General features: G+C 39.5%; 1 protein-coding gene across 2 annotated transcripts in view; it reads left to right on the top strand.

Moving 5' to 3' along the window:
• The first annotated feature begins 211 nt into the window (after nucleotides 1-211).
• The window catches only part of arhgap24 (Rho GTPase activating protein 24), a 61,453-nt gene continuing 43,299 nt past the window's right edge, over nucleotides 212-18,365 (top strand). The window contains exons 1-2 of one of the 2 annotated variants that reach the window (XM_067484461.1): nucleotides 212-656; nucleotides 9,866-10,085. In XM_067484461.1, the coding sequence (XP_067340562.1) occupies nucleotides 9,876-10,085 (210 nt within the window). In that variant the 5' untranslated portion in view covers nucleotides 212-656; nucleotides 9,866-9,875. Of the gene's footprint in view, nucleotides 657-9,865; nucleotides 10,086-18,365 lie in introns of those variants that run through there. The other variant, XM_067484465.1, reaches the window with a different exon arrangement.

The following is an 18,365-nucleotide window of genomic DNA, read 5'->3' as shown; positions in this document are numbered from 1 at the left end:
TTGCGACTTGCTGTCTAGCAGTGTTCGACCAGAATTACAAGAAAAAGTCAGCTGAACCGCTAGAGCACTGCTCAGTCAGAGGTCTCATCTTAAAGAGTTCCTCAAATATGCTCTCAAACAAACACACATGCACTTTCCCCCTCCTTCTGTCCTCCCTCCTCCTCCTCCCTTCTCCTCCCTCCTCCTCCTTCTCACTGTAACAAGCATATACACACACACACACACTTACTCTCCTCAGACAGAGTGCCAGCGACTCACCAGCAAGGATGACTCGGGTTGTCAGGACTGCGTAGGCCGTCGTGCCGGCAGAGAGTGCATGTTTGTGTGTGAGTGCATATGGGTGTGCATGAGTCTGGGTGGACTTCCAGTGTAACAGAACCCCATGTGTGACTGAGCCGACTGCGACAACCATCCCGTCCACAGCGGAGACTTTCTCAGCATGCAGATGGTGTGAGCAGTCAGGGGAAAAGTTTAACAACTCATCTGAGCCTCAGCTAAGTGAAGCCTGCACACACAGGTGGAGTGCAACTTCAGACTGTGACTGCCCAGGATTTTTGCTGTTGTTGATTTATTGCCTGTCACCAGATTGGAGTACAGTACTTGTGCAGCGTTACACATCACAGCTGAAGGATTCAACTAGGCTGTTTATTTGAAAGGTCAGTCTGCCAATTGAGGTTATTCAGTGTTATGATGTATTTTATTGAAACTGCATCGTTGTTAAATGTGAATGTTGGTGATTTTGTGCTAGTGGTCTACAGCCACTATCACACACCTCCACACAGTTTCTCATGTAATATCCAAAGATGCTTAAATGGTCTGACTGGTCCAGTCTGAGTGGGATCTATAGCCTTCGGTGGTGTTTTAGGTTTCCTGAATCTCTTCATATGATGCATGGGTTTCATTTTCTTTTGGCATATACTGACCGCAAACAGAGGAGGTCTTCACCTCAACAAACAACAACCAGATATGAGGGGTTCTGGTAATGGAACATTATTTTGAACAAGCTTTACTAAAAAATGTGAGACTTTGCTGATTTTCTAATGGATTTGAGCAGAAGAACTAGACTAGTCATCCTGGAACTTTTATTTAACCGTGGTGTCATACACCTGTATGTGTTTGCTGTGAATCTGTGAAAAGCTTTCATTTTCATCAAAATAATATTAGCTACATTGTTAATCTGTGACAACATTAAACCAAGTCACTGTGTGCAACATTAGCAATGACTGCACAGCTGCAAAGCATCAGATTTTTGTATTTTCATGCAGGTTTTGATATTGTAATTGAAATTCAGTGACGCTCTTAGCTCAGTGTTTTGCAAAGGCTTGCTAATTCTGGTGCAGGACACACAGATGGTGAGACTGTTACATGTGCCATCCAAAACACTGACCCCCTGTCTGGCTGTCGGCTGGCCAAGCAGAGAAGAAAACTCAATTATGTCTGGATCAATGTGCTAGTTGTACTAGTTGTGGTGCGTGTGCAAGGATGTGACTGACTGCAAATGCTCACAACATATCCACTACAGACAAAGAAGACAGAAAATGATAATATAAAAAATATTTCAAACAACAAAAAAAAGGACACACAGAATAGAACAGGGTGAACAGAAGAAGACACTTTTATGAGCTCTTTCCCACATCTGCACCGCTAATCAAAGAGCAAGATGCAAAAGCAAACAGCGTATGAGCTGAGGTTAAAGGAGGGAAGATATGATGAGCCCAATGTGCCAGGAATATCTGCAGTGCAAAAGCTGTGCAAAACCCAGGGATCAGGTTCCCCGTGTCAGCTGCTGCATTTGACCGTTCCCAGGTCTAACTCTGTGATATCTGTTTATCGAGAGAGAGGAAGGGGATGGAGAGCAGGAGGACGGAAGCAGCAACAAGAGCAGATTTAAGATCCAACTTGAAATTTCATGGGTTAATGAATAGTTTCTCATTTTAGGAACCATACTTGTTTACGTTCTGACAGTTGAATGAGAAGATTGATAACCGGGTAAAATTCAGCTAAAAGGCTACAGCCAGGAGCTGATTTGCATGGGTTAGCACAAAGACTGAAAAGTGAGCTACAGCCACTACATCTATGGACACTACAACACACTAATGAACACATGTAAGCTGGATAAACCACACAAATGTAATGACAATTCCTATATCATATTACTATGCACCACTTTCTGCAATCTCAGTCATCAAGCAATTACCCAAAGCTAAAGTCTGGCTGGCTGTTTCCAGCCTTTACTGCTCACAGTAACAAAATATAATGTCAAATTTCAAACTACCTCTTTGACACCTATTACCCTTGACACAAACTGCTATCATGAGAAACGTCTGTGGTGAAAATGACTGTGATCTGACCAGGTGTGATTTTCAGTTTGCCTTCTCTTCTTGTAACCTTGTCTCATGGAGTTGGTATGGACAGCTTTAGAAAAGAAGGGCACAGTAACAGTGTCCTTCGTATAGTCTGTCAAACACATGTACACTGAGTCAGCGGTCAGCACAAAGTATTCACCCTCTTTTCTCCACAGGGCTGCTACTTAGTTCCCACACATACTGTGACACATGGTGTGAAGGAAAATGGAAAGGGAGGGGTGGCGATGCAAGTTGAGGGAATAATGAGCGTATCATACCAAAAGAGCCGCATTGTAGACTATGAAGGTGGCCACATATGGCGTCTAAATCTGTGCGTAGACAAAATAGAAACTGATTCATCATGTTGGTTCACAAACGAAAGCCAGGGAGTTTGTTAGGCATTTCAGCTACAGGAGCAAAGAAGAAAATGTATCCCCAAGATCTGATACACTACACCTCCCACCCTTACCTTCCACGCCTTTCTTCTTGTTTCCATCCATCCACCTATGTCTGCAAGACTCACATTACAGGCTGTATTGATAGTGATAGATCATGGACTATGTACTGAGCCCATAATGAAAGATTCTCAGAGCCTGACCTCATGGTAACCCTCTTGTGCATTAAATCTTGATGTGACTTGTGTGTGTTGGAAGAAGTAATGGCTCTTGTGTGTGTGTGTGTGTGTGTGTGTGTGTGTGTGTGTGTGTATTAGTGCTTCCATCTGTGACCGCTCTGAAGCCCTTCATCTTTTACATCCTCTCCAACAATTAGCACAGCAAGAAACATGCCCTCCTCTCACCTCTGTGACTTTTCAGCAGGAGTCTAACAGAAACAGACTGCTGTCAAGGTAGCAGCTTCGGTAGTTGAGGGTTATATTTGTCTTTAACACATGTGGGTCATGGGGGCCTTCTGTGCAGGTGTCATGGGCAAGGTTACTTAGGAGTATTTCCAGGGCTGACAGCACTGACTGGTAATGTGAAGTTCATGCTTCCCCTGTCACTTTTGTTTTTTTCCTGTTTTGCTGGGCACTATAGTAGCTTGCACTCATGTAAAAACAAATACACTGAGCTAAAAATATTTAAGGGTGATGTCACTGATTTTCAACCATTGATTACTTTGGTTCTAGTTTGGGAAGTACATGTATATGAATGATTTTTAACTTCCCTGTTTTCCTTACAATAAAATATTTCTTCAGTTCTAACTGATAAAATTCTCCAGATGACATCATCAGGAGGAGTTATTTTGTGTAGATGAAGTTAACTTGTTGATCACAGTACAGAGGTTAAAGGGTTTGGTCAACCTGCTGCGTCAGCTGACGTGAACGTGAACTGAAAAAGCCTCCTAAATATTTCAACTGAAGGAGCTAAAAGGAGCAATAAGGAGGAAGAAGGAAACGTAATAACATTGTTATACATACAGTATACTATCCAAACTAGACCCATAAATCAATTTGAAAATCAGTGAAGTTGCCCTTTAAGATAATGAGGAGTTTGTCGAATCAGTTGGTTGTGATGTGATTTAGACTTTGACAGATGGTTGCTAAGGAAACACAGACAGTTTATGTCTTTGCCAGGTGGAGCCATCAAAAATACTGACTTTCATAGATAGATAGATAGAGAGATATTTAGAATTCTGAATTCTAGAAATCTGTCAAAAGAGATTTAATCAGACTTGATGAGACTAAATGGTGACACTGTTTTGACCCAAAACAGTAAATTTCCTCTTTTATGCACCATTGACCTTTCCATCATCCAAAGAAAGTTGGCACAAGGATTACTGGCAAGCATTGGTGCCAACGTGGAGTATAGCAGCTGCTGAAAATGCAAAACTGAGAACTCAAGACAGATGGTAATGACAGTGTCTTCCACATGTCAAAGGACATGAATAAAAAAATCCATGTCTGCTATTCATCAGAGAGTCATTAAAGCGTCAAGCGGGAGTTTATTTGTATTACTCTGAGCAGTGATTGCTGCACATTATTTTTACCAGCCAAATGGTTTAAGAAAATGTAATTTACTGGAAGTCCTCAGTCACTGTCCATTAGCTTAGCTTAGCTGGAAACAGTAACTACATACATGAAAGACTTGTACATTTCTATTTTTCGTTGTGGCTGTTTTGCAATTGTAAAATCAAAAGCACACAAGGAAGGGTTTGAGAGAAATAGATTAAACGATGTGTTTTTCTTCTCTCTAGAATCATTAACATGCCCAACTAACTAATTTTGCGTTTCTTCCAAAGTCAAAAAGCACATCTTTCACTAAGTACATTGGTTTATGAGTTTTGCAGGTTACATTGCAAAATGTCTTGTGGAAAATTAACACATAGTGTGTAGTGTTTCCCCATGTGCTAGCCAGACCGGTCCTGGATGCAATTCTGTTCTTCTTGAAGTTTGCGTTCCACCAGTGGGGCCAAACCATGGATGTGTTATTAGAGCTGGACACCAGATCAAAACGTATTGCACATTCACTCCAACATGCTGAAAAAAGTCTTCGATCTGCCAGATTCTAGCATTTAAAGTGATCACCCACTGCGTTTTGGGGCCCAACGAGTACTGCACACTAGCAACCTCATCCACTCATGGCTGTATGCTCCACACACGAATGGGGATTATACACTAGACCAAACTAATCAAATCATAGTAAAAACAGTTAAGTCTAGATTTGTGACATTCAGAAAATGTGTTTAGTTTTCTAGCTGCTACTTTTTCATTGACTTTCTGTGAGGAAAAGACTTTTTGCCACCGCTGGCCACTACGCCAAAGTTACTGCCCAGGGCTGATCCTGCGAGTGTGCGTCAAACCTTCTAATGTGGTTGGTGTTCGTCAAAAATTCCTAAAATACCTAAATTGCTACAACAAGCACACAAGAATAGATGCTGATATCTGGGACAAGATTTAGTCTCAGTGCGTTAATGCAACATCATGGGTATTGTTTTCCATCAGTGCTCCTACTGTATGCTGAAAGGATGAGAAAGTCATCATTTTGATCAGCTCACGGAGTTTACATTCATTGAATTACCACGTTAGAGCTACTAAATGTCTTAACATTGTAGACTGTGCTGGACACAGTAACAATGGCGTTAAGGCAAAGTTTAGCAAATGCTCAATATTTTGAATTCTGTTGATCATGTCACATGATATTGATAAAATGCATTTCACACTACTTGGCCTGTAATGCTTCATAGCAAGCACAGAGATGGAAAGGCAGTCAATCTAAGAGTGTAGTTTTTTTTTAACAGTTTACTCCTTTGCAGCTGTGGCCAGCCGCTTCCTGTGGTCACAGAAGATTTCCTCCTACTGTCCCTGCCCAACACCACCAGTTTATAGGCAGCACCGTACACTGTCAGTAAGCAGAGAATTGAATGCTCTTTCATTGCTGCCCAAATGTACTATTTAGGTTACTACATTGTATTTTTTAACAACACCCAAATTTTTCTCTGACACAACTGTAATTTCCCAAAGGATGAACCAGGCTAGAATGCAAGGCCTGAATCTCCTTTTCTCTTAAGCTGCTCAACTGAAACAAAGACATGTCAAACAGGATTTCAGGCTTCTGTGTGTTGTTACCTTCAGTACTTTTCCATATGGGGAACAAATATACTGTGTAAGTGCTGAAAACTAGAAACCCCCAGAATATTGGAGACAGGTCCTGTAGAAACAAGAAGGCCTGTAGTATCACATTTCAGAGACTTAACAATCTTGCCAAACTTCTTGTTTAGACCTCTAAATATCCTTATTTCCTCTATATATGGCTTTAATCTTGTTCATTTTGTAACCAACATATGGTTCATCTTAGTTACACATGCAGAAAATTCTCAGAGGAATTATGTGAAAACATTGCTTTTCCTTAATTTAAACCAGTATATGGTCAATAAAAGGACTGATCATCCCACAGAACCCTGCAGAGCCCTGCATCATCAGTATTAAGTGTCTTTTCACAGTACATCAAAAGCTTCATTCTCAGGAAATAATCATTAATTGCTCAGTGTGCCTTCTTGGCAGCTCTGACAACAGCTTTCTTCACTAAAGACACATCTAGTAGCTGGATTTTATGATTTCACAGACAGATGAATATTTGAAAACCAACGAAACCATCCGTAATCCTGACACGGCCTGGCTCTGTCCTGAACTTATTGATGGACACAGATGCGCAGAGAATGCTATCACCTCTGTGGCAAAAAGGAAACAAACATTTTAATGGTGTGAAACATTTGCAGCCCTAATGAAAAACTCAGTTCCGTCCATTGTTTTCTCTTTTACTTTTTCTCTTCTTTTACGTCGAGTTTAAATGTATTCGTTTCACTCCCTCCAGCGGCCACAGAGCCACAGATATGTTGCATCCTGTTAAAAAATTATAGTGCATGCCACAAAACCTTAGGGGGCTGATTCGTGACTATCTTTGTTTTGTCCTTTCCAATGAAAGTATAGTATGTGTTTGTGGTATGTGGCTGTCTGTGCTGTATACGGAGCTGTTTGTGTTTATACTGAAGGTCAGGGTGTCTCTTCCCACAGACTTCTCAGTATTGTCAAAGTGCTGTGAGAAAATTCTGGGATATTCTTAAACGCAAGATGTCTCGAATGTTTCTTGACACTTGAGACTTGAGTGTTAGTCGACATGAGCAGATGGTGGAAAAGTGTGAATTGCTGATTTGGAAGCCAAACGCCACTTCAAACTGTTCATTATGCTAAAGATGACGCCTGACTTTACCAAGGATATCTGTATTTCTAAAAGCAACGCAAAGCAAAATGAAATTCAAGTTATCAAGTTTCCATCCTTGGTTTTGCCTTGAGTTAAGTGGATATCACCTTGCTTTGTTTAGGCATGCTTTACTCCTACACGCTGTACCCAGTTCCATTGCTGATTTGGGACAGTACAGCCCTACACAAAGATACAGACAAACACACCTGCACACACAGGTGTTTTACAGGGACACAGGATTCACCTCTGGGAGGCTGTTTTCAATGTGCTGAATGGACAAAAACAGACAGGCATTGATGTGTTCTTGCAGCTGCTACATAAATGTGCTTACACCCACATCTGGGACCACCAAGGAGGTCCGCTGGAAGTGTGTTTGCAGAAAGAATGGCTACAAAGAAAATCTTATTTTGAAAATCAGATGAACTCATTTGTTAGCGTTTAACAAAAGTCACAGACTGATTTGAGACAAATTATGTGCAAATACATCATATTCATAAAAAGACATTATTGCTGACTAACTGTAACAGTCAAAAGAATGAGTCAGAGAGCGACAACCCCCACCCCCAACTTCACACACACACACAAGATTTGAAAAATATTTTTAAAAAATAGTATCTTCTGTATGTCAGCCTCCAATCTTCATATTAATAGTAGATGCTTATCCCACCTTATTTTATCTATCAAATGTATTATTCATCAGTCTATGGCTGTTTTTAACACATAATTTCCCCCTGATTCTATTAGATTAGTTTGATTAAAGCCACAAACTGTCTTTTAGCAGAAACATAAAAATGAAAATGAATTACTTTCTAAAGGTCACAATTCATCATGCTGTTACTGAATGGGCAAAGAACCCACTACCTTGTCAAATAATCTTGTACCATTTGTCTAGTAATTTATGGATTCAGTAATAATCATCTCCTTCTCCCCCTGTATGGCAATTCATTACGTCTGGACTGGACCACAGTGTAATGTAAATTTTAAATAGTGCTTCTGCGCTCAGCCCGCTCCAAGCTGTTCACATGAAAAAAACCTCTGAGTTATTTATTATTTCAGATCATAGTGTTGCACAGGCTGGGCCCTGTGGTGCTGTTAACAAGGCACTAGTTAGGGGGCATGAAATTGTAAAGGGACTGTGGCAGTAGACTGACAAAACACCAGGTGATTCCATCAACAGGTGTGTAAATTATGCTGTGTCTGTGTGCGTGTGCGTGATGATCATGTTCAGAATCAAGTGCAAAGGGAGCAACAGGGGTACAGAGAATAATCCGTCTAATATTAGAGTTAAATGATGCCACAGAATGACTTTTCCCTCGAATGAACCGATAACAGATGATAGTTCCACTGCATCTCAAAGATTGAACACCACCCGCTTTTTCCCACAAAGATCCTAAAAGCAGGAAAGTGGAGCAAAGATGAAGTAGAGATGGATAAAAGATAATAAGTAGGTTATGGCTAGTACAATGCAAAACAAGAGAAAAGTGCTATTTTCTGGAATGCAGAGGAGAAAGCATGTTTGTGCCTGCACATGCATACAGGACACCCTCACTTGGACAGTGGGAAGGTACTGAAAAAAGCACAGCACAAACCCGCTGCACTGCCTGGAACGCTGTCGGTCTGCATCTGGTCCTCATCTGGACCTGTAGGCTGTTTGGAAGTCCACCAAGCCAAGCTCAACCAGAGCCACTGATAACATGGCAAAACTAAAAGCTGACAGCAGCAGTCTCCAAGTAGTAGCATATGTCACTGAATGAAGCAGAAGTTTAAACTCCTATGGAAACAATATGTGTAAGTCATGCTGTGTTTTGTATGTGGGTGTTTACATATGTGTTGATATGTGTAAAGGTTTGAGTGTCAAGAATATTTGTTGTAACATGTATGAGAGTAACCGGAAAGTACGATTAGGGAAGCAGAGTGTCCTAGTTATCAGAAGGGACAATCCTGCTTCTTCAGATGGTCAAAGTTGACCTCCCATCCTTCCTGAAGTTCCTCTGTGCCAGAATCACTAATATGTGCAGCGTTCTTTGGATGACCCTATCCTGAATTTTCCTTTGAAAGTTTCACATTAATGTTCACATTATGTTCAAAGAGACATTAAATGAGCTACATTTTTTTTTATCATCAACATCTACTTGCAGCACAGTCACAGATAACATGGGATGATACTGTATAAGGCTTCAGTTACTCAGATTTGTTGTAGCACTGTTGATTTTCTTTCCAAACTTATGAACGTATGTCACATACAAAAATACCAAAAATAATCAACAGACAATAGAAAGATGCCCAGCATAACATACGTACAGTAGGTTTGTTACCAAAGAAAAAAAGATTAAAGAGATTTGAGGTTTGGCCTGTGGTCTTGTTATCTGACTTATACATTTGTCCTCCCGCACGTCCCCTCCTGGTCTTGTCTCTGTGCAACATTCCACTCTGCCTATCCCATATAACACAATATTCTATGTGAGGCAAACAACAGGGAACACGGTAGCCTTTCTTGCTGACGTGTTAATTCCCCAAGATCATAAAAACCAAAACATATTTCCAATTTTCCTGTACTGGTCTCTTGTCACACCGATAATTTTGCTTTTATTTGCTGAGGTTTTGAGAAAGACAGGTGATGAATTCACTTAGTGCTGAAAAATGACATTTGTGAAAACTATAGTAGCTATATCTAGAAAATAAGGCTATTTAGAAACCCTGGGCATTTATGAATTCTGAATCATCTCCACAGGTTGCAAAATGTTTCCTTGTCTTTTGGTTGGTTTACTTCTAATTGTCTGTGACTCTTAATTAAATTTAAATGGTTTTTCCTGTTTCGTGCAGGGTTGCTGCAATGGATGACCAGTGTGCCTCACACAACAGTCCCCAGCGCAGCGGAGGTCAGGCCAGCACAGAAGTTCAAAGGCAGGGACGGCAAAATGTCATCAGGTGTGGGTGGCTCAGGAAGCAAGGAGGTTTTGTCAAAACTTGGCACAGTCGCTGGTTTGTACTGCGAGGGGACCAGCTCTACTATTACAAAGACGAGGAGGAGACCAAAGCCCTGGTAAGGATGCAGACACACTGGAACATTAAGCCCTACTCATTTTAAAATCATTAAATATTAAGATCATAAAGTACAAGTGTAACAGAAACGTAGACCAGCTGTTCTAAATATTTTGGTTTGGTTTGGTTTAAATAAGTACTTGAGGAAAGTATTTACAATTTCACAACAAACTAAAAAATAAAGTCATGTTCCAAAAACCGAAAACAGATTTGTGCAGCAGGATTCGTTTTTAAATTTGTAATCATTTCACATCCTTTCAGATTTCTTTGATCTAGATGAGCCCAGCACGGTTAGGAAAGCACTGGACTAAACCACCTAACTAAAGGAGTTCAAAACAGTTTGAACATGAGCAGTTAGGGGCCTTTGTTCTTTCCAATGACAACTTTTACTTAGAATAAAACATTTTTATTACTTTGTACTTAAGAAAAGGTTTGGCACATCTACAACCCCAATTCCAAAGTAGTTGGGATGGTGTGTAAAACCTAAATAAAAATTAAATGCAAAGATTTGCAAATCTCACCAATCTATATTTTATTCACAATAGAAGATAAACAACATATCATATGTTGAAACTGAGACATTTTACCATTTCATGGAAAATACTATCTCATTTAAATTTGATGGCAGCAGAATCCCCTCTTCTTTAAACAACTATCTGTATATGTCTAGGAAGTGAGGAGACCAGTTGCTGAATTTTCAGAAGAGGAATGTCCCATTCTTGTCTGATGCAGGATTGTAGCTGCTCAACAGTTCTGGGCCTTTGTTGCCAGATTTTTTGTTTTATGATGGGCCAAATTTTTCCTATAGGTGAAAGTTCTGGACTCCACGCAGGTCAGTTCAGCACCCGCACTTATCTCCGGGACTCGTATGAAGCCATGCTGTTGTGATGGATCCAGTAACTGGTTGAGCATTGTCTTCCTGAAATATGCAAGTCGTTCCCTGAAAGAGAAGTTGTCTGGATGGGAGCATATGTGGCTTTAAATCCTCTATGTACTTTCAGCATTAATGTGTCTTTCCAGATGTGTAAGCTGCCCACACCAGAGGGACTAATTAACCCCAATAACATCAGAGATGCAGGCTTTTGATCTGTCCACTGATAACAAGCTGGATGGTCCCTCTCCTCTTTAGTCCGCAGGACACAGCGTCCATGGTTTCCAAGAAGAATTTCAAATTTTGATTCATCTGACCACAGAACAGTTTTCCATTTTGCCTCAGACCATTTTTAATGAGCAGCAACGTTTCAGGATCACGTTAACATATGGCTTCTTCTTTGCATGATACAGCTTTAACTTACATTTGTGGATTGGTGAACCTCTGCACATCTTTACATTCAAGAGGCTCTAGCTCTCATGAATGTTCTTTTCATACCCAGTCATGTTCCAATTAACCTAATTAGTAAATGTATCAAATGCTCCTCCATTTGCAGCAATTACTTTTCCAGCCTTTTGTTGCCCCGTTCCAACTGTTTTGAGATGTGTTGCTGCGATCAACTTTAAAATGAGCCAGGATTTTCCATGAAATGGTGAAATGTCTCAGTTTCAACATCTGATATGTTGTTTATGTTCTACTGTGAATAAAATATGGGTAATGAGATTTGTAAATCATTGCATTCTGTTTTTATTTATGTTTTACACATCGTCCCAACTTCTTTAGAATCGGGGTTGTACTACTCCTGCTAGTAAAGCTGATGAATGATCACTGCTGCTAGTGGACATATTTGTGTTAGCTGCTATGCCTGCTTTATCTCAGGTTAGTCGATGTGAAAGTATAATTGTTCATTGACACACAGAGATAGGAGAAAGAAGGGATCACGTTTGGATACAGCCAAATCCAAAATAAATATGAATAAATTAGGAGCTGCAGCAAATGTCTGTTAATGTATGTTAATAACTAAAATTCATTCAAAGTTTAAGCTGATTAGCCCAACGTAATGACTGAATCATTATAACAACCATTTTTGGATGAAATCTGTGAACCACACATACACTCATCACAAACAAACATAATTTTGAAATATTTTTTACATAACCAGAATGTGTATTCATGTCATATCACAAGATAATCTGCGTGAAGCATCAATCATAAGTCAGCCTCAGACTGGGGATTTACTCCACGCATCCCGACTCCCAGCTCAGTATGATGGTGACTGTCCTTTGACACTGAGAACAAAACATATATTAATGTTTTAGCACATCTACCCACATCACTTTTGACAGTTTAGGGGAGCCAAACAATTGCCCCCAATTAGCCCCTTAGGGTTCCTAACAACCTACTGATTAAAAAAGAGAAGAAAAAAACTTGGCAAATGTAGTGGCATTTGGAAAATGGCAGATATCTGGAAGCATGTCACTTTTGTTCCACCTTTGCTTCTTATTTCTATGAATATAAAATGTCACTAGTGTGTTTTTGCAGGCAAAACACAAAATATGCCTTTTCAGGTCATCTAATTGTGTTGCTTTGTGCAATTTATGAAATAGATCTGACTCCTTGTTGAGCAAATGTCCGAAGTTTTATGTGTGTGTCTGTGTTTTGCACCAATTATAATATGTAAGGAACCAAGGCTCTGATGCAATGAGTTCGGAAACAACACCTGGGGACAGATGTGTGAACAATCCATTCACAGAAAACATAAACTGCTATATAAACAGAGAATGTATGGGAAAAAAGTGTGCACCTCATGTAATACAGACCATGTGTACACCCAGATTCTTAGAGGCAGCATGAATATAATGATAAGAGGGAATTAAAAGTAATGTTAATTAAACATTGTTCATGTGTTTTGTTTGAGTGACTTTATCTTTTTTCTAGCTGCTTTTTCTTTTTTTTTTTTTGGCCTAGAAGTGGCCACTTCCAATGGCCAAAAAGTGGCCAAAAATAGGTTTCATATCGAAATATCTCTCTATTTCTGGCGGGAAAATGCTTCCAGAGGACATCACTTGGAGGAACCTTTAGTTCAAAATTGTGTGAGCAACATGGCAACTGTGATCATGGTCACCCTGCCTTTCCAGAGCTCCCCAAGATGACATAATCTGAACCACTAATAATCAAAATCTCCTGTGGGCGATGTCATCTGGAGGAGTTTTTTAGCTTGAATTGCAGAAATATTTATATGTAGGGACGTTTAAAAGCATTATTGTATATTTACACATTAAATTAAAGTCATAGAATGCAACTTGAAAATAGGTGAAGTTGCCCTCTAATACAGACGGTTAAGATATCAAATGGATTTATCTGTGATAAATGATTAATATTGGTGTTATGAATAGCCACAGCCAACCATAACAGTCTTTAGTTATAACACCTTATGGACACATTAAAATGAGTAAGTATTCATCCTCATTTTTCTTCTTTTCGCTACCAGGGTAGCTCCATGCATTGATATGCAACTTGATGTATAAGAGCTTTTCTTTCCAAATTGTAGGAGTGGAAGTGAAGTTTGTGCTTCTGCACTCATTTCCACGATGACTGAGATTTATAATGCACAACCAGGCATCTGTGCATGTTAATAAATCTTTGTGCATACACTCAATCTTAGTAGTTAATCTACACAGTTTTATGCATCCGGACCCTGGGACCCAAAGAGCAGGTGCATCTTAGAGTCAGATGAGAAAACAAGATCAGGTTTGATCGAAATGAGTTGGGTTGTTTTGACAGAGTAAACTTTTGTGAGCCTGTTTTCACTGAAGCCAACCCACAAAAAGAGGAGACAATGAGTAATGTGGACTAAAAGGCCGTCTCTAAAGTTACAGTAACCAGGCAGCTTCCCTCACCCAGCAGGTGTAGAGTAAACAAAGAAGCAGAAAGACAGACTTTAGATTCTCATTATGAAGCAAAATCACAGGAAGCATGGAAGTGAAAGGATAAATAAGGACAGTATGTGTTTTTAACAAACTTTCCTGGATGAAATTCAACTGTCTATTGGGATAAAGAAAGTGGTCTCCCTTTGGTTAAAGAGGAGGGAGGAGTTTCAGGAAGCTAAGGACAACTGAATGCAGATAAGAAAACCTATAGTAATAAAAAAGTTTGGTTAAAAAAACAGTAGGTTTCGAGTTATTAAACACCTACTCTCAAAACCTGCTATTTCCTGATTGGTCTTTAACTCATTCTTCGGTTAGTCAGTCATTTACTACTACTCCTTGAGCATTGTCATTATTCATTTGGAGAAGAAGTTGTTTCATAATATGAGCTCTGCGTTCCGTCTGCACAGAAATCACACAAAGGAAAATCTTTTCTAATGGCTATTCCATCCAAACAATATCCTAATTTTCCATGGGAAACTTGGACACTTGAGCAGGATTGAAAACTTAATTCGGTCCATCTACCCACACGTCTCCGTCTGGCTGCTTTCCCAGCAAGCTCAGTGCAGCCTAACCCGAGCCGCATGAGCATCAGGAGTGAAGGTTAAAGCTCCAGACCTGAAGATGGGCCACTGGCCAGCATCGGGGAGATGAGATATGATTCACTGCTATTTCTGGGTTGCTCTGGTTCTTAATACCTGTTTTTATGACATGGGTGTCTTATATCAGGTTCACCGCCACTTAATTTCTTAAGTTCCTTGTGCATTCTCAAGCTTGATACAAATGATGTGGAGGAGTTCATGAAAGTTTGCACAAATGACAAGAAAGTATTTGTTTCCCTTTGAAATATTATTGCTGTCTATATTTACACACAGTGAAATATTATTCCATAATGTCCCCACAACTTCAGCTACCTGAAGAGCACTCCCCCCTTCTGTAGTTTGCAGCTTTCCATTCTTGCCCTACTTCTGAAACAACAGCAACATAAATTTCAGACAGACTCAAACTGTTAGTTTTTTTTGTAGAGAATGGGAAATTATATCAAATCTAGGGCAGGCAGAGAACAGTGTGTTCAAAGTCCCTAAATCTCCATGACCTCCAAAGAGAGAGCAGCATGGAACAGCATAAAAACAACACCAAGATACAGTTTTCATCATTCTAAAAGAAAGAAGAGAGCTTGCAATGAACTTGTTCATAGCCTGTAACATTGTTCAAGATCATGGCAAAACATACACACACAAACACAGGTGCATCCTAACCCAAAGAGTGTACGCAGTAAATCTCCCTGTCCTCAGACATGAACCATACAACACAGGGAGACAAAGACATTTTTAGACCAGCAATTAATTAACTCTCACCTGCTGTGGAGCCTCCATTTGTAATCTGTCACTTTAGCCTAATTGCTGCCCCCATGATGGGAGCAGCAACATCTGCCCCGTCTTCGTTGTCTGTTGAAATCGACACTACGAATCCCAGACTGCTTAGACATAAAGTCCCGTTTCAAACCATATAGGCTGTTTTTTTTTTTTATCAAAATTTTCAAATTAAATTGTTGTGCAAAAACCAAGCTCCAGTCCAGCATAGTTCAGGAAAATGTATAATATAACACCTATTGTACATGTTTGTGTATGTTCCTGTGGCCCACTGATTGTTCTGCAGTGTCCTCGATGCAGAGTATCAGTGGGGGTTTGGAGCAGCTGCAGCTTTTGGAAAGAAGCGGTTCTTAATTCTGTTTGTGTGTGTAGATTGTTCTGTACCTTCTTCCAGAAGGATATGAAACAAACAAGCAGTCGTTGTGTCGGGTCCCTAATGATGTTGCTAGTGTAAACTTTATCTATGTGAGGTGGCTGTGTGCTGGATGCTCCTTTAACATACATAAGACTAACAGTTTCCAATTGGCAAAGTAATTTCACAGTTTTATTTTTTAAAAAGGCTTATTGTCATTGTGCTCTCAACAAAAGTTAGGTGGCAAAGAGTGTGTCAAGCTTTGATGATATAGGCCAAAGATTTTAAATCACTGTAAAAATGACCAAAATCTTTTACCGACCGTAACAAACATATAGTTCATTCGCTCTTTTCCGAATCAATTATAAAAACTCAAACAAAAAATAGTTTAAGTCTGTTTTTTTTTTTAAATTAAACTATTGAATTCAGATGCTATAAGATGCTATAGAAATAAAAAAAAAAGATCAGGCACAATAATCCAGGCTGTGAATGTCAATGAAGCTGTAGGAATCGTTTACCTGACACTGGATTATATTTATGTAATGGGATATTGTGTTAATATTTTTTCTTTGTCACTGACTACAGTGATCCTCATGATCATGGACAAACTCACTAAAGAGTAATCAAGTAATTGTAATTATTGTTAGTGAAAACTAAACTGTTCGTCTTTAAAGTAGGCAAAATAAGATTTAGCTTCTATCTCCCTTTTGTTCTAAGCGCAATGTATAACAGTATGTTTGTAGGTGTGTGTGTGTACAGAATGTGTATGTGTATATGTATATGCTGTGAACTTACTTTTAGTTTGCACAAAATAAACAAATAATGTTACGTAGACACAGCAAAGTGGTGGCAGTTTGTGGTGACTGAAGTTCTCCTGTACGACTGAAATGAAAGGGCCTCCAGGGCTCCATGCATGTCACATTAAAAGAAATCTGTGAACAGGTGGACACCTTTCATTCACGTGATACATTATGATGTTGTCTTACAACAGTTCAATACAACAAAAAAGCTGGTCATTGTAAAGAGAGCCTGAACAATGTTGTGTTATGCATAGTTATGGATTTTTATTTTTTGTATTACTATAATCATGACTGGTTTAAGGCACCATGTCAAGTTTGCATATAGAACGTTATGACTATGTATCCCTGCTCAAGCAGAAAACAATATGAATATTCTCATAACGTAACGGTTAAAAAGAACAAGTATACAGTAGGAGAATAAGTTGGGGAGAACTGTGAAATGACATTGAAGCTGTTTTGTCCACCGTTTGTGTGTTTGTATGTAAAGCAGAATGGAAATGGTTCTTTGGAGCATACAGCTAACAATGCTAGCGTGTTTTTACTCTGAGGCTTTGTTTTCATGCTGCTGCCCAGAGGATTCCTGATGACATTATTTGAGGGAGCACATTATATTTGTCAATATAGGAGGCCATGTTGTGTCCTATACTATCAGGCCAAGCCTCTCTGAGGAACGTGTGGAATGTGGAGAATGGGAGTCAGGTGGCGGTGAAGGGTCACAGATAAGCGTGAGTTGGGCACGGCACGTGTGGGCTTATCGTCAGCATGTCATCTGCCCGCCCTTACTTGCCCATGGAGATGTATGCACATACACAGGCATGCATGTACTCACTCACACACACACACACACACACTTCATCTGGCTAAGCCATAAACAAAGACTGTATTCAGCCAGTGGGTGAAATGGGATTGTAATTTAAAACACAAGAACTGTATCTGCCGCTGAAGTAAGTGGGGTAACACTGTGAATGAATAACAGGACCGAGAATAAATACATCAAATCAATTTTATTGTAATGCATTATGAAATGAAAGACTTATTAAAATTTAATAGGGACATTGCAATTCTAGCAACAAGTCTAACAAGTTAAATACTTAATATTCAGTGCATGAGGGGGCCTTGTCTGAAATCTTACAAAGTGAACTCAAGAAACCAACGGTAGTTGGGTTTAATAAGAAACTGCATTAAATCAATAATGCAACAGTGCGCCACAAATGCTTTGCTTTCCCTGCTTGAGCTGGAAACTTTGTGACCTTGGCATTTAACAGAAGTAAATAAAATGCCACTGCAGTTCTGTAATTATTCATACTGCAACACTTTCTCATCTTACTGCTGCTTTTGATGAAACATTAACAGCGTTCTGTTCCCCCGATCCTCAGCGCTTTGGTAACTTTGTAGAAATACACTGTCACTTTTGACACTGACAAAGTGGTTGCACTTGTGAGTTCTACACAACCATGATCAAAGCAGAAACGTTATGTAAGCTGCAATTCCTGCAGAGGTGATCTGACTCATATCATATTTAACTCCAGAATTTGAAGTGTCACATTAATTTTGACGTCAGTTACTGCATCTTCTTTTATTCCTGATATTATTATTTTAGGATAATTTATAATGTTTAGCGATTTTCAGGCATGTGCAAAAAAAACATTATTCCACACTGGGTATCAGTATTCCTTGTACATACACTTAATCCAGACACTATTCCCTCTGACTCCTGTATGGTGGCTGCATGTCTAATGAGCTCTGTATTGATGGATGGAGATGTCAATTAACTCTCACTGGATGTGCAACAAGTTCCTGCAAGTTCTGTTTTCTGCGCACTTTCTCCATTTCTAATACCTGAGGAGATAACACTGCACTGCTATGAATTTTAAGTAATTTCAGGAGCTTCAAAGCTTAATAAAGAGGAGAAAGTATATCGTGTTATGGCTAAGGTAAAATACATACATGCAGTACAC

The sequence above is a fragment of the Channa argus genome, chromosome 18 (assembly GCF_033026475.1).
Source record: "Channa argus isolate prfri chromosome 18, Channa argus male v1.0, whole genome shotgun sequence".
NCBI classification, from domain to species: Eukaryota; Metazoa; Chordata; class Actinopteri; order Anabantiformes; family Channidae; genus Channa; species Channa argus.
This window is presented reverse-complemented; position numbering and strand designations above follow the sequence as displayed.